The 17,359-nt window shown below is 48.6% G+C and overlaps 1 protein-coding gene across 10 annotated transcripts in view; it reads right to left on the reverse strand.

Annotated features, from left to right (window-relative positions):
* Positions 1 to 1,384: 1,384 nt before the first annotated feature.
* BACH1 (BTB domain and CNC homolog 1) overlaps positions 1,385 to 17,359 on the reverse strand; it is a 35,737-nt gene continuing 19,762 nt past the window's right edge. For 4 of the 10 annotated variants that reach the window (XM_036347804.1, XM_036347803.1, XM_036347802.1 and 1 more), the window contains 4 exons: positions 15,757 to 16,049; positions 9,545 to 10,879; positions 7,778 to 7,984; positions 1,385 to 5,335 (listed from right to left, as the gene is read on the reverse strand). In XM_036347804.1, the coding sequence (XP_036203697.1) occupies positions 4,877 to 5,335; positions 7,778 to 7,984; positions 9,545 to 10,879; positions 15,757 to 15,990 (2,235 nt within the window). In that variant the 5' untranslated portion in view covers positions 15,991 to 16,049 and the 3' untranslated portion in view covers positions 1,385 to 4,876. The other 6 variants (XR_004973859.1, XR_004973858.1, XM_036347808.1 and 3 more) reach the window with 6 other exon arrangements.

A 17,359-nucleotide genomic window follows, 5' to 3' on the forward strand; every position in this document is an offset into this window, starting at 1 on the left:
GTCTGGAGTTTCTGGGGTTACCCCTCGGGATGGAGGGCCCCCCTCGTGGGCAGGCCTGTCCGGAACAGCAGGGCCGTGCCCGGCGCTGCCACAGCCACGGGGACAGGCCTGGCCGAGGCCGCTGGGGATGAGGACCCAGTGTTTCCAGAAAAACCAGGGGAGGCGCATGAAGGGGACACCCCTCCCTCATCCGGCTTCCAGGTCTTTCCTAAACCCCTGCCCCCGCCCCCATGCCCCGCACCCCTTGTCCCCACGGCCCTCTCCTCTCACTGCCCAGGGAGGCCCTAGGTTCTAGTCGGTCCGTTGAAGCAGGTGGCCGGCCGAACCCAAGTGCTGGGACCTGCCCTCCAGGGCGCTGTCCCAGGTAAGCTGGGGGACTGGCTGGGGTTCGCCCACGTTCAGCAAACCCACTGGGCTCACCTGCACAGCCGCGCCCTCACACGGGCCTCGCTCAGGCCTCCATCGGCAAGGTGGATGCCACGCCCACCTTCTTTCTCAAATGGCCCAAAACTCGTGTTGGGGTGCGGGGGCAGAGGGCGCGGTGCTACTTCCTGGCCCCTCAGAGAGTGTGACATCCACCCCTCACACTCCCGTCCTCAAAGCCCCTGCACCTGGCCTCAGGCCTCCCGTGACAGGGTCAGTGTTCACAGGGGCCGTCAGATGCCTGGACCTGTGGTAACCATGGTGACCACACGGTGGCGTCCTGGGACTGCCAGGCCCTTGGCCTCTCCCACTGTGACGCTGCCTCGGTGCCCACGCATGCCAGGCTGACTGGTGCCCCCTCTCCTGGCATGTGGCCCACACCGAGATCCCCCGCTTGTGACACCCCATTTCTCTCCTCCACCTCCCAGCAGCCTGCCCCGGGCGGGCCTGGTGAGGGTGTCTGGCATCTCTGGTGGTGGGTTCTTTGCCGTGAGGGTCACCTTGCGCCTCACAGACACTTGGCAGTGGGCCTGGCCTCCACCCACCTGGTGCCCTGTCCTATATCCTGCCCCTGCTACTCTGGAAATTGCCGAACACAGGGGTGTCAGGTCCCCCTGGTGAGTCACGTTTCCCAGAGAGGCACACACGGGGGGTGCAGGCTCTGGGTGGCCAGCCTGGTACAGGGCCTGTCACCTGGGAGAGGTGCCTGAGCAGGTGAGTCTGTAAAACCCGGGGACTAGAGACACAGTGTCCCCTCCAAAAGCCCCACATCTCCACCCGAGTCCGTCAGGAGCACGGCAGACGCTGTGCTCCCTCAACCCCATGTCTGGGCACAGTTTTCAGCACCATCATCAGATATTAAGTCCTCCCTCAGACAGGTACTGCCTGACCAAAGACTGAGATTATTAGTAAAGTCACCTCAGAAGTGGGAAATGGAAATGGAATATACAACTCTATTCAATTAGAAGCAATTTTAGGGAATTTTATTTAACTGTCAATTTATTGCCAACAACTAACATCTATCGTTTTGCTACATTTGGATTAGCACATTAGGGAGGAAATATAAATTAAATACTATGAAAGTTTTGTTTTAATGAAACATGACCTTAATTGGCTATGAATATATAAATTTAGTGGTTTTATTGCATTGTTAGAAAATTATATTAAGGAAGATACAAAAAAATCAATAGATGTTTATTTACAATTAGTATGCCATTATGGCTTTAAATTTTCATTTACCCAACAGGGTTCAAAGAATAGTTTATTACATGCCTTAGTAAACCTTTAAAATACTTACAAATTCAAAACAGATGTTTTATACAAAACAAGTTCACCTGAGAATTCATTATAACATTGCCATTTGTCTGATTTTTTTCCAAGCTGTGAATGGGGCTGAGTGTCCACATGCAACCTGTATCGCCTACCACATCAGAATATTTAATTCCCGCCCGGCCGGCGCGGCTCAGGAGCTGAACATCAATCTGTGAACCAGGAGGTCACGGTTTGATTCCTGGTCAGGGCACATGCCCAGTTTTGGGGCTCCATCCCCAGTGTGGGGCGGGCAGGAGGCAGCCGATCCATGATTCTCTCTCATCATTGATGTTTCTACCTCTCCCTCTCTCTCTGAAATAAAAATATATTTAATATATATATATATATATATTTCCTTATTCAAAACTGGCAAAACATTAAGCTGCAGTAAATTATGTCATAAAAGTTACACATGGAGAACCAAGATTTATATCCATATTTGCTTTGAGCATAACAATTTAACAAATCATTTGCTATAGGTGAGCTGAAATAACAAATTTAAGGTAATATTATTTTGCTGAGTTAGACAACAGCTTTTTAAAAACCATCAAGCATTGAGAAAGCCGATTCATAGACCTGGGGACCGGGACCGTGTGACTACACAGCAAAGACTGAAAACAACCTTCCCAGACTTCTGCACGAAGAAAACGCTGCACACGTGCGCACACAACCCAGCCATTTGTCTTCCGCACCCTCAGGAAAATCAACTTAAACACACTTTTAGGAAAAAACCTCTTTAGAAGTTAACTTTAAAATACGCATAAGTGTGTAACCCTATGCAATATGTAGAAAATTACAGCCAAAAGACAAAGATAAAATCTTTTTTATCTTCCTGTCCCTCTGTTACAACTTGAAAATTATGGAGGTATGAGGTAGTGTAGTTCCTGTGTATTCCATGCTGGCTAGTAAAACAATGCTATGCTTTACAGCTGGCCAATAATCGGAGTATCATTAACATAAACCCTTAATGCTAAGCTGTTTATATGTAGAGATCAATTTAAACCAAGTGCCTTAAAAATCATAATCATACTCTGGAGACAACTGGGTTTTATCATTAAAGGAGAAAGGAAGCTTTCAAAGCAGTTATTTACGGGGCAACGAAGCAGATCATGTGACACCTGCACGCACACACACACACACACACACACACACACGCGCGCGCGCACACGCATACTTGTATGACAGACAGCTGAGTGTCCGCTGAGGTAGGAAATCAAGGATTCCATTGGCTTGTATTAGATTTTACATTTGTAAACCAGAAGCATTTTTATATTATTTCGTATTTTGAAGTTAAAGTTATAAGTATCAGACAGCTACACGGGATGTCTGTGCCCACACACTTTATGGGCTGGGATGCATTAGCACAGAACTAATTTCATTCTCCCTGACACATTCTTGAGTGTATTCATGAAAGCCTCTAGACCAGCGGTTCTCAACCTGTGGGTCGCGAACCTTTTGGGGGTTGAACGACCCTTTCACAGGGGTCGCCTAAGACCATCGGAAAACACATATATAATTACATACTGTTTTTGTGATTCATCACTATGCTCTAATTATGTTCAATTTGTCACAATGAAATTGGGAGTCACCACAACATGAGGAACTGTATTAAAGGGTCGCGGCATCAGGAAGGTTGAGAACCACTGCTCTAGACTAGAAGCAAGCCCAACTAGTTTTCTCTTACAATCACTAAGCCAGTAACAGACATAGACTGGGAATGCCTCCTGCAGCCACCGCCCATCAGAAAGGGTCGCACCTGGCCAGGAGTCTAAAGTCCTCAGTGGTCCCTGTGCTCTCAGCCAAAGCTGCCTTGCTTCAGGCTCACTGTCCCGGACGAGAGCTGTCCCCACGGGAGTGGCACCCATGGGCCCTTCTCGTGGTTCAGGACGCCCTGGATGGAGCCTTGGGTGTCTGACTCAGTGAGGTACTGTCTAAACCAAACACCCTCAACCACCCCTTCGTACCCTTTACAACAGGCTCTGCACATGTCTGTGCCTGAGAACACGCTTTTGTAATGGTAGGAGGCCAAGAGTCTAGCGTTCCTTGTCAAACAAGTCTGTAACAGCAGTGCGGGAGCACTCAGAGGTGAAAGCTGCATTGAACAGGACGGGCAGACACAAAGGACGACTAAGAGGACCAGGACCGTGGGCCCCGAGACACCAGATTCAGGAACAGCAACATTCACTCAAGTTTCCAAATTCAAATTCACATGAAACAAGATCGAGTTTCATCCCGTTTCACAAACCTATACGGTTGTTCTGGAGGCATCTTTTAAATCTACAAGAATACTTTTTACAAGTAAACCAAAGGGTTTCAAAACCAGATGAAAGTGCCTGCCGCTCCCAGTCCTGCAGGTGGCCCTCTCCCCAGACGTCGGGCTCTGCAGGGCACTGCGCTGTGGCGAGCCCTTGGGGTCCACGGAGCTGAAGGCAACACTGCCTGAATCCAACTCCCATTTCCCCCTGCAAAGGGACAGAACGTCAGGAGGCAGAGACCTCAAGGACCAGCTGGGTAGACTGAGGAGAGAAGCCGTGGCTCTTACCCGCTACCATGACCACAGCCCCTAAGAGCCACATGACAGGGCCAGAGCCTCTGCTTGGGCCACCTGCCTGCCCCGGCTCCTCAAGGCCCATGGGCGCTTAGGTCACAGCGGTAGGCCACCCACCTCTGGTTTTAGCAGGAGCTGAGGAGCCAAGCTCCAGGCTTCTGGCATCCCAAGCAGCTGCCCCACTGTGCGCAGCCCCATCAGCTCTTGGGGCCAGGCTCTCTCAGCACACGCAGGCAGGGCAGGCTGCTGATTCCCCGGGCCCTTCCTCGGGGAACCCTGTAGGCGCCTGCAGTTACACGGCTGCTGGATAGGCTAGTCCACATTCTGACATTTTGAATGAGGGGGAGAGTTGCTACTAACAGTTATTATTCTTTGAAACAGAATAAAAGCCTCACTACGTGTTCGATGGAACTTCTCCATCTCCAGAAAGCTGCCATCTCTGCATCTCTGTGGAATCGAGGCATCGGGCCTCAGAGAAGCCCCTTCAGCCACGGAGGGGAAACAGCCCTGTCAGCAGACCAATGGCTGGATGAGGCTCAAGACACACGCCAGAGCTTCAGCAGGAGGCTCGGGGGCTGGAAGGAGGAATGAGGCTCACTCGTCAGTAGTGCATTTGTCGGTCATCTGCTGGCAGAAGTCGGAGATGCCTGTGCTCTGCCGGCTCTGCTCTGAGGGCCCCGCGCACTCCGGGGCCACCCTGGGGCTCGGCCCAGACTCCTGAGCCAGCACGCAGCCCGACCCACTGCCCTTCCCGCCGCCGGGGAAGCAGGGGCTTTGGCCCCCAGCAGGTGGCGTGGCAGGAGGCCCCTCCGGTAAACTCAGAATTGGTGGGAACACAAGAGCACCATCAGAAGTACTTTTGTCCTTTTCAGAAATTAAAAACGAAAGTGGGCAGTCTGAGGCCGAGTACTTGGCGAGTATCTGAATCTGTTCCTGGCTCAGAGCCGCCTCTTTACAGACTTGCTGGCAAAGTCCGGTCAGGTTCTGCTTGGTCTCACCCAGCGTCGACAGGATGTGGTCTCTCTCCCTCAGCAAGCTCTCCTTCTCACTCTGCTGTGGGCACAGAGAGAACGCAATGACTCGGGGGCATTAGAACCATCGCTAAGGCGACCAGACATTGGTGTCTGCAGTATCTTTTCATTAAACAAGGTCACATGGAATTTTTCCTTTCAATTCAATTGAAAAATGTATTCAATACCTCAGGTCCATAATCCCTCATCCAAAACTCCTAGGCCTGACGTATCTTGGGATTCAGGATTTTTCAGATTTAGGAAGATAATGTGGACGCACATCTTCCCTCTGGCGGGGTCTGGGGCAGCCACCCACTGTCAAACATCTCTACACTTCTAAATAAAACACAGTGAAATATCAAACAATGCGCAAAGTAGAGAAAAATAGATTCTACGTCGCCTGATGTCATTTGCATCAGTTTCTGGCCAAAGGAGTGGTGACACTCGGTACTGTCTCTTGTACGGTTCTCAGAGCTTTCTGGACTTGTGGACTGCAGAACAGCAAGTGTGGACTTAACATCTTGGACAGCAGAGTCAAAAGAGGCACAAGCACACTCATCCGAACTCCTGCGACTCAAATCACCATCAGGTTCGAATAGCGACTAGCATTTGTTGAGCACTTACTTTGTGCCGAATATTGTGCAAAATGTCTTCGAATTCACACTCTCAGCTGTGTGATTCCCACGACTGCTGATTTAAGTAACGTTAAACCCACATTATAGGTGGGGCTCAGCGTCTAAAATGCCCACAGTTAGAAATCTAATGCGTGAGCTACGAGAGTGTGAAGAACTGGGGTGTGTGGGGGGAGGGGGTGGGGGGTCTGTTTTGTCGATCATAGTATTATTATTTAGAATTGTTATTTCTCCAGGCAAGTCTTCACAATGTTCTCAGGTTTGCTGGCTCTTGCAGCCCATCCACCACCACCACCTGCTTCCCCCTCGCTCACTCCCTTTCCTGCTGCCCCTACACCTGCTCTGACCCAGCAGGAGCCAGGTGACCAGAGGGAGAGGAAGTAAAAGCTGGCAGGAGGCCAAAGGCTTCCCCTGTGGGATTAGACAGGGCTCTTGGTTTTCTGCTCATGGGTAGGTTCTATAGAGCTGACGCTGTGCTTAACAGTTAGATGGGTGATATCAGTGATAACCCTCTACATAGATTCTTTTCTGGAACAGAAATAGTTTTAAGGGTAAAAGGAAATTTGCTTTATACAGAAGTACTATTACGGTTTTATATAAAAGTTTTTCTAAAAAACTGTAAATCTAACTATGGTAATTAGTTTTTAAGTATTTCATAGCAGCTAATATTTTGAAAAAAATAAAGTACTAAACAACAGAGGTACATGCCCCTGACTGGGAATCGAACCCACAGACCCAAGCCAGTGCTTTAACCACTGAGAAAAACTGGCCAGGGCCCAAATCTGTAACTTTTCTGTGTTCCCAACCACTTTAATCAGTCAGCAAAATCACAGAGGTTTTCATCTCTCTCGTGCCTTCACTTGTAAAACATCTGGCTTCTCGTTAACCTTCTACAGCTGTGCCTCGTCTTTTTAAATAGTTATATGTCTTCCTCTTTTTGCACAACTAAAGTATACAAAAAATATATAAATTTTTGTTTTCCACTTTTTTGAAGGTATATAAAAGCATGGTTTTCTTTCTAAATTATCTAATTGCTATTCATAGCTAAAATGTTCATACTTGAAGATTTGCTACAATCACAATTTTAAGCTCTCATCAGTAATTAACAAACACCCAAAACTGAGCACAGAAGAAAGGTACTTCCTCCATGTGGGCCCTCTTCCCTGCTGTCTGTACCAGTTCCAGCTTCTGCTGCTCAGACAATGTTCCTTCCAGCCACCACTAGGGGACAGAGACACCTGGCTGGCTGTAAGTTAATCGTTTTTCAGTTAATCTGTGTTTTGATGCTGGAACAGAAAATAAGTTTCAACAAAGCAGGCATTCCTCACACGCAGGGTCTCCTTAGATCTCGGAATGTTCCTTTCCTATCAGCATCTGACTTTTTCCCTTAGATAAAAGATCCAAGTGGGTTTGTTTTGGTATCAACCAAAACAAGTTATTCAAGTCTACAGTGTATTTTAACTAACAACTGAACCATTAAGTGTTACAGATCCATGACACAAAACACTGAAGTGCCTCACAATGTCTTGCATCTTGATTCAACCTAAGAATTAGGTAGGTGGTAAAACTATCCTTAATTTGTAAATCGTTAAAAAGGCACCCAGAAATAGTTCTCAATTTATAACATATTATGCTATAATATGTAGAATACTTATATATGTAAAGTAGTCTATAAACATCCTTTTTTACTTCCTAAATGTCATATAATTTACTTTCTTAAATGGTATGTGGTAAATTTTAAAGTTAATGTATAATTGGACATTATAATCTGACTTAGGAATTAAAATAGCTGTCTCCTCTACAGTAAAAAGAATGGGTGAATGTGGTGGAGTTTAACTCTCTGGCATCCTTACCAGCTTCTCGATTTCCGACTCCAGGTTCTGTATGCAGTCGAGCTTCCTCTTGCGGCAGCGCTGGGCGGCGATCCTGTTCTTACTCCTCCTCCGGATGTCGTGGATACAGTCCAGCTGTTCTGGAGTCAGCTTGTGCATCCTCAGCAAGGACTGGAAGTCATTCCGAGAGAGGGAAATGATCCGCTGTGCGTTAAATGGCAGTTTTACCTAGGACGTGAGACAAACATCAGTCACCACTGCTGTGTTTTGCTATCACACTCAACCCTGGGAGACAAAGGCACACATCTCACTTTCCAGCAGGGGAGGGCAGCTGGGGGCAATCGGGCCGGCAGGAGAACAGTTAGGCGTCGATCAGGCTGGCAGGAGAGTGGTTAGGGGGTGATCAGGCTGGCAGGCAGAAGCGGTTAGGGGCAAGCAGGCAGGTGAGCGGTTGGGAGCCAGCAGTTCTGGATTGTGAGAGGGATGTCCAACTGCCGGTGGGATCAGGCCTAAACGGGCAGTCGGACATCCCCCGAGGGGTCCCAGATTGGAGAGGGTTCAGGATGGGCTGAGGGACACCCTCCCTCGCTAGTGCATGAATTTCATGCACCAGGCCTCTAGTGTAGAAATAATTAGGAAAATGTTGTAAATTCATTTTCAAGATACATAAATTTGGGGGGGGGGAAATCTAATAACAAAATTGTAGAACAGCTTAATTATATTAATGACTAAAAATGCAAATAAAATATTGGTCAATTTTCTGGCAACCTATTTAGTTTGTTACATATATGAAATATTTTTAAACTTCCTAAATGTTTTATTTTTAATGTTCTTTTCATAGTTCCAAACGCTGAGTTTATAAATAGCATACAAAAATCTACAGATAAAACTCATGCATACATCTTACTTCTTAAGTTAAATCACTGATCACCTCTTCCCAAAGCCCAGGAAAAACAACCTCTTACACCAGTGATGGCGAACCTATGACACGCGTGTCAGAGGTGACACACGAACTCATTTTTTTGGTTGATTTTTGTTAAGTGGCATTTAAATATATAAAATAAATGTCAAAAATATAAGTCTTTGTTTTACTATGGTTGCAAATATCAAAAAATTTCTATATGTGACACGGCACCAGAGTTAAGTAAGGGTTTTTCAAAATGCTGACACGCCGAGCTCAGAAGGTTCGCCATCACTGTCTTACACTCTCCCAAACCTGTCATCCAACAACTACAGAACCAAGAAAATAATCAAGAACTAAGAAGCCCTGGGGATCACAGGCAGGTTTTACAACAGCAGCTATCGCACACCAACTACACGCAGCACTTGCTCAGTTATTAGACATCATTAAGGCAATGCTGAAAGACTAAGGAACTAAGAGAACAAGCATGGCTATGAGAGAGTAACGGACTAGTAAAGGCAGGTCGCGCTGCCGGCCGCATCCCTACAACGGGCACCGCAGTCCTGCCAAGGGGCTGCCCAGGTGCAGGACCCCATGGCAGTGAGTGGACCGTCCGTGCTACCCACTCAGGAGTCACACGCAAGGACCCAGCACCACTGCTCCCCTCCTGGGGGACCTGGCGTTTGAGGGGAGCACTTACATAGCCCTGTGGGCCTCCAGGCCATGGCTGACAGAAGTACCTGCTTGGTGCAGACCCCACAGTTTCACACCTCATGGTGCGGTCCCCTCCCCGAGCCCGCGCGCCCCCCTGGTGGGGCGCCAGGCGCTGATAGTGAATCCCCGTCAGTGGTGGCAAAACCTGACTGAACACCCCCGCGAGCCCTCACCTCACATTCCTGCTCTCGGGCTGAGCAGGGCTCACTGTCCCCTTCGGTGTCCGTCTCAGAGTCATCCCCCAAGCTGATCACACAGGCGTATGGACAGGGTTCCTGCTGGGGCTCCGAGGCATAACCGTCAGCTCCTATCTCCAAGCTGCTCACATGGCCTTCGGTGCTCAGGGTGCTTATAAAAGGGCAGTTGACAGAACTTAACGTTGCGAAAGTCCTCTGGCCCGGCTCCGGGCTCTCGCTAATCCTGATCCCCAGCCAGGGGCACTCGGACCGCTTCTGTGAGTGGCCCTGTCCTGCCCCATCGTTGGCCCCGGCAGGTGACAGCGGCACTGGGCCAGGAGCGTCTGGGCTGCAGAGGTCGCTCCAGAAGCCCTTGGCCAAGTGCTCGGCCACCTCCCGCTCTACACTGCTGCGACCACCAGGAGCGGGGCCGCCCTCTCCCCCAGGGCTGGAGTCCTGTTTCAAAAGTAAATCCTCACTTCCAGCAAAGGTTTTCTCTTCTCCAGCAGCTGGGCCTGACAACGGCTTTTCGGTTAACACTGCTGTGGGTTGCATACCAGCCAAGTTCAAGTCGCCATACTGGTCGTAGGTGTGCAGGAGGGACAGCGAGTAGAGGCCCGGCGGGTCCGCGGGGGAGTGGAGGAACGGCGCCCCCGTCTGCTCCAACGGGCACTGAGAGGCAGGCTCCTCCGTGGTGTCTTCAGGCTCTGCTGCTGCGTTACTTTCTTCACATTTTAAAACCACCTGCAAGTCTGCGCAGTCCTGGGCTCCTCCCGGACACTCGCTTTCAGGCGTCTCACTGGGCGGAACAGAAGTGTGAGCGTCTTTGAACCCCGACTCCACAGCGCGGACTCTGTCCGTCCCAAACGCTTTCTGGAATTTTCTGTATTTGGGGCATAGAGATGGCAGAGCCAGAGCAGCCCCCTTGTCTAGGCACATGGACTCCCATGTCTGACTGGCACTGTCTTGTAGGGGAGGTGACGGTTTTGTATTTCCTTGACATCCACGGAGTTTACATTGAGGAGTCTGACCATTTTTATTTTCCAAAAATTCCTCCACCTCATTAACTTCTAAATCCCTCTGGTCTGGAAGTGGGAGCCTGAGGCCTGCTTTCTGGCAGTGGGCGGGGAAGCAGGCTTTCCTCGGGCATTCCTGCTGGTTGGCAGTCGAGTCCAAGGACTTAAATCTGAGAAACTGAAAGCAGGACTCCTCGATGTCGTGAACACCTAGAAACTCCACACACCTGCACACGTCATCCACGTTGTCCTGACTCAGAAGCAGCTTAGCCGTGTAGGCAAACTGAAGTAAAGGCTCAAATCCTTTAACTGTCACCTGTTAACATACAAAATGAAAACAAATGCATTACTCGACAGCTGTCTAGTCGATAACACAAGAGCAGACGGGACGAGAGATGAGTAACTTACCTGTGACAACGATAAAGCAGGTTCTTTAACTGGATAAGACAACCATTCCCAGGGAGTACAAAGCTGAGGGGGTCACACTATCACACACACCTACTCAGAGAGTCCACGCTGACTGACACGTAACTACAATGTACTCACACGGGGAAAGAAAGAGAGACAGCACCACACTGTCTCCAAACGGGCTGCAATAAATACCGGTAACTACAGCAGGAGGAGCCTGACACACGCATCACCCCCAGTGTCCACGCCAGCCCACCAGGCAGTCATATGCGAACAACTCCAGCTGCTGTCAGCCACAGAGGGAGCAGTTTACAGGTGAACAACATAGCTAAAGGACTTCAAGGAGTTCTGATCCAGGGCAAATGCACAATAAATGGTAATTGTTACCTTGATCTCATTCCAAAAACTTCTAATAAAATTTTTAAAGATTCAAATTTTAAAAGTGAACAAAGTGAAATTCTAAAAATCATGCAAAGATCCACGGGCTCCCGGCTACACAAGCTTTAAGCAGAAACATGCACATCTGCACTGAACCTGCCTCAACACCGTGAGGGCAGACGGAACTGAGCGGGTGAAGTGCAGGGAAAGCCTCGGTCTGGGTTACGATACAGAACTGATTCTTCAACACTGAGTCCCTGTAAGAGTGGCCAAGACACTGTTTTCGTGATCTCCTTAAAAACATTCTAAGCTGTGCGCACTGCACTGGCTTTCAAATGGTGTGAAACAAAAAGCAGCTCTCCCCGGTGAGACATGGAGAAGCAGGGCACTCACACTGGCCAGGAATGGGAACGCACAGCCACTCTGCAAAGCAGTCCAGGGCTTCTTGTAAAGCTAACGCACAACCACCGTAAGGCCTGGCAACTGGATCCTGCCCTCTGTCCCCAAGAAATGACCTGGACACAAATGTCTGTAGGGAGCGACTGATCTGTTGGCAAAGCCACAAGCAAGTCCCGGCTTAGAGGGCACAGTCCTCTTACCATAATGAGGCTTGACCTTATGACGCTCCCTAGATCCTTCCTAGGTAGCTAATGGGCTGTGGGAGGTGCAGCAAGTGCTGCCAAAACAAGTGAAACTCACAAGAACACTGTAACTATGGTGACCACTACCTTGTTTACCTCTGGCTATAAAATAAAGACTCAGCTTGCCTCTGGATCTCTCTCTCTGGCCTCAGCCAGGCACAGGAAGATCCACCTAGATCAGTGATAGCGAACCTTTTGAGCTCAGCGTGTCAGCATTTTGAAAAACCCTAACTTAACTCTGGTGCCATGTCATATATAGAAATTGTTTGATATTTGCAACCATAGTAAAACGAAGACTTGTATTTTTGATATTTTATATATTTAAATGCCATTTCACAAAGAAAAATCAACCAAAAAAAATGAGTTTGCGTGTCACCTCTGACACGCGTGTCATAGGTTCGCCATCACTGACCTAGACCCAGCTTATTCTCTTTGTCATTTCTTCATCCTTTCGCTGCCCTCATTCAGGTTTTCGAACCCTTGGCTGAGCTGGCTCGGCCCATGTGGCGCCCAACGCGGGGCCTGAGTTTGGGGGAACTGCAGTTGTCAGGTGAAAGGACACTCCAGTGAAGAACGTGCAGAAAACAAGAAGGAAGGTACGGAGCAAAGTTCAGTGATATAACTAGGTGTAAAACATGGGAAATTCAGGATCGCAGGAAAAGAACTTACACATATCCATGCTTAAGGCTATGCTCCAAGCACGGGGCTGTTCTGTGAGGTATGAACAGCTTTTCGAGTTGTTGGGTTTTGTGAGTAAAATCTGTCCATGGTTTTCGGAGGAAGGAAAGGTAAATACAGAGGCATGGGAGAAGGTAGGAAAACAACTTAAAGATCATTATATAGCTGAAGGTCCAGAGGAAATGCCTGCCTCTGCTTTCAGTCTGTCGTCCCTGATTCGGGACTGCCTAGAGCCCACTCCTGAAAGGGAGTGGATGAATGTGGCCGGGGAATCAAGACAGATGGGGGAAGGCTGCCAGAGGCTTCCGACTCCACCTGCACCATCGGCGCCTCCGCTGCCTCCTCCAGTCCCCGGGGCTGCAGCTCCTGTGGGAGAGAGCCCTCCAGAGGATGTGCTTCTTCCCATGAAGAAGCAAGGGAACAGCGCCGGCGGGTTTGGGATGATGGGGGTCTGGTGCAAACATTTGGGGAGCTTACTGTTGCTCATAAGCCTCTCCTTTTACCCCCTAAACATGCAGAAACAAAAAGAAAGGGGGTTGCTTTAACTGTGACAACCAATGCCCCCTAGGCAGAGACACTTCAAGGGAGGCCAGCCCGGTCCCATCAAACATTAGGGGTCTTATCCTTAACCCCACTGCAGCCTTTCCAGCAGGCTCAGTAAACCTTTCTCATGCCACCCCGGGAAGCGCAGGATTGGCAAGTTCTCCCTGGGGTGATGGATCAGGACTCAGGCAATAGCGGAAAGCACCAATAATACTCTTAAAATGCAACTATAAAAACAAAAAAAAAGGGAGAGAAGAATGTTATGTGTTAAAGTTTTTGAATTACAATGCAGAGGGTCGTACAGCAGCCGAAAGGCACTGGGCCTCCTGACAAGAGTTTTACCAGATCCAGTAATGATGTGGGGAAGAGGTGGTGTTTTGTATCTTTCCAGACGGAGCAGCACAGCCAATTTGGGTACCAGGGTGTTACGTGCGTCACCACAATGGACCCAGAGAAGCTCCTTGTCCCTTCGCTCAAAAGACTGAGAGTTGCCCCGATGACAGCAAAACAAAAAAAGGAAGATGACGAAGGCTACGCAGGGGACTGAGGTGCCAACAGGGGGTCGGCTGGAGAAGTTCACAACTGAGGCCCAGCAGATGGCAGAAAAGCAAGACGTGGAAGCTACTCCCTCAACCATGTTTCTGGCTGTGCTAGCATTCGTTAGCTGCCAGTCTTCTGCAAAGTCTTGCGCAGCCATGTCTGAGGATTCTGAGTAGATCAGCAAAAGAAACTTTCATTTAGCAAAAACTCACTTATTGCTGTTTTGCATTGGCATTGTTTTATTATTCTTACTAGTTTTAAAAACGTTAACACATTGGCATTGTTTTGTTAACAGCCAGAGCTTTATGTTTAAGTTTTAAAATGTTAACATGTTTGTAGTTTGGGTTTTGCATTGGCATTGTTTTGTTATTGTTTTAATAGCCAGAGTTTTGTTCTTGATGCTTAAGTTTTACTTTCATTATAGTAGCTTAAAAATAAAAAAAAAAAGGGCGAGATGTAGGGCGCGGCTATCGGGTTAAGCCTCGGACTGATCTGTTGGCAAAGCCACAAACAAGTCCCAGCTTAGAGGGCACAGTCCTCTTACCATAATGAGGCTTGACCTTATGACGCTCCCTAGATCCTTCCTAGGTAGCTAATGGGCTGTGGGAGGTGCAGCAAGTGCTGCCAAAACAAGTGAAACTCACAAGAACACTGTAACTATGGTGACCACTACCTTGTTTACCTCTGGCTATAAAATAAAGGCTCAGCTTGCCTCTGGCTCTCCCTCTGTGGCCTCAGCCAGGCACAGGAAGATCCACCTAGACCCAGCTTATTCTTTGTCTGTCATTTCTTCATCCTTTCGCCACCCTCACTCAGGCTTTCGAATCCTTGGCTGAGCTGGCTCGGCCCAATGTCCATAGCAACATTATTTGTAATAGCCAAAAACTGGAACTAGCCTAATTTCCTTTAATAGGCGAACAGTTAAATAAAAACTGGCACATCCATACTGTGGAAAATTACTCAGCAATCCAAAAAAAACTATCGATACATGCAACCTGGATGAATCTCAAGGGAATTAAGTGGAAAAAAGCCAATTCTAAAAGGTCACATACTGTGTTATTCCAATTATATAACATTTTTGAAATGACAAAACTTTAGAAAGGAGGACAGATTAGTGGTTGCCAGGGTTTAGGGATGGAGGGTGCAATTATAAATGGTTCTTCGGGTGTGGGAACCATTTAGTATCTGTGGTGGACACATGGAACTGCACAGAGCTTCACACACACACACACACACACACACACACACACACACTTAGTGCAAGTAAAACCAAAAACTCTGAATAAGCTGATGGGTTGTATTCATGTCAATATCCTGGTTGTGATATTCTACAATTCTGCAAAATGTTACCATTGGAGGAAACTGGGCAAAGGAGATCAGGGCACATGCCTGGGTTGTGGGCTCGATCCCCAGTAGGGGGCATGCATGAGGCAGCCAATCAATGATTCTCTTTCATTGCTGATGTTTCTCTCTCTCTCCCTAACCTGCCTCTCCCTGAAATCAATACAAATATATATTTTTAAAATATTTTTATTGATTTCAGAGAGGAAGGGAGAGGAAGGGAGAGGAAGAGAGAGATAGAAACATCAATGATGAGAGGGAATCATTGATTGACTGCCTCTTGCAGGATGGACCAAGCCCACAACCCAGGCATGTGCCCTTGACCAGAATCGAACTCGGGAACCTTCGGTCCGCAGGCTGACGTTCCATCCACCGAGCCAAACCGGCTAGGGCAATACAAATATATTTTAAAAGTTAAAATTAAAAATAACGTACGTTATTCATCTGCTCAATAAATATTTTTAACTAAATCCAAAATTAATAATTTTACATGTAAAATGTCATAATTTTGTGAAAAAAAGTTAAACGTATTGCTGCAGAACCTAGGAACTGCACCTGAGCCTTGAGACAAGATGGTTTTGTCTTTAACTGAGTGAACCATAGAGGTTGAATTAGGTTCCATGAGTTAAAATCAGGGTGGCTTCCCGAGGGTGGACCCGCTCACCTCTTCTGGGAGAGAAATGCTGAGCTCCGGGTCAGCCTGGCACAGGACCCTCGCGTGGAAGTAAGTGCTGCAGGCGGCCAGCACGGCACGGTGGGCGCGGAATGGCCGCCCCTCCACGAGGACGGTGACGTCGCACAGCTCATCCTTCCTGCGCTGGTCGTCGAGGCTGAGCAGGACGTTGGCGCTGTGCACTGAGGACTCATAGGCAAACACTGCGCTCTCCCCCTGGGACATCCTGAGTTGCGAGTGGGGCTGGGACGTGCCGTGAAAGCATTCTCCCCACTGTGTCCAACCTGAAAGACACAGGCAAGGTGTCACCTGAACAAAAATGAACATGAAGGCCTCAGTGACCCTAGACAAGTGATGGCGAACCTTTTGAGCTCGGCATGTCAGCATTTTGAAAACCCCTAACTTAACTCTGGTGCCGTGTCACATATAGAAATTTTTTGATATTTGCAACCATAGTAAAACAAAGACTTATATTTTTGATATTTATTTTATGTATTTAAATGCCATTTAACAAAGAAAAATCAACCCAAAAAATGAGTTCGCGTGTCACCTCTGACAGGCGTGTCATAGGTTCGCCATCACTGCCCTAGAAGCACTTAACCAATTTCCCTCATTTAAAACAGGGCTGGATAGCGCTTTTCTAACTAATTTAGGACAAAGGTTCTCAGGGTGGGAGAGAAAGAACCTGTGAACCAAGGGTTACACGGGCTCTGACTGTGAGGCCTTCCATACTGAGAAAACACGACGCAGAGCAGAAGGGCCAGGACATTTGGGGGGAGCATCCCATTCCTGTTGCTCTAAGGCGTGAATAGGCGTGTGGGTCCCCAGGGGGTACGGCTGGGACAGGACTGACCAGTGCGAGGGCACAGGTGCACCACGCTCTCCAGGCCCCATCCCCAACCTGACAGCTGGCAGGAGGGCACGGTGCTTCCTAACAAGGGACACCTTCCGCAAAAGGTCAAGTTCCTTTTGACCTTTTCCTGAGGAGGAGAAAACGACCTCTTTGAGAGCAAGTCTTGCTCCACACGACAGTGCAGGCTGCAAGCACAGCTCCCTCCTTGCTGTCACACAGGTCACATGCACAGAGGCTCCTGGTTCTCCCAAAACGTTAGGACAAGTTATCAACATGTGCCTTTTTAAGATCCAAACTAACATATAGTAGCCTCCATACATTTTATCACATACAACCACCTGCAAAGAAAGGTAGCCCAGCCTATGTGTATGTGTCTCAGACATGTACTACCGTCCTCACACATGACGTTTCAAGCACACAGAGCTGAAAGCAGGCGGTGATTCGCGTTTCCTTCCAGACCCCAACGCCGTGGCGAGCACCCCCAGTGTGTGCACCCCCATGGAGTGTGCACCTCCCACGGCGTGTGATCATGTGACGGCGGCTGAGAAGCTCCTCAGGATCCACTCCTGTGACCCCTTGTCCCCCGACACTGGACTCACTGCCTAAAGCCGGAAGGTCCCAAATGTTCAGCAACTGCGGAAACGTCCCTGTCCTCAGATCCACTCTCCTCCAAACAGTGAGGAGAGACAAGGACTGCAACGTTCAGACAGACCCAGCCAGACCAGGGCATTCCACCTCCGA

Source organism: Myotis myotis, unplaced genomic scaffold (genome assembly GCF_014108235.1).
Source record: "Myotis myotis isolate mMyoMyo1 unplaced genomic scaffold, mMyoMyo1.p scaffold_m19_p_2, whole genome shotgun sequence".
Taxonomy (NCBI): Eukaryota; Metazoa; Chordata; class Mammalia; order Chiroptera; family Vespertilionidae; genus Myotis; species Myotis myotis.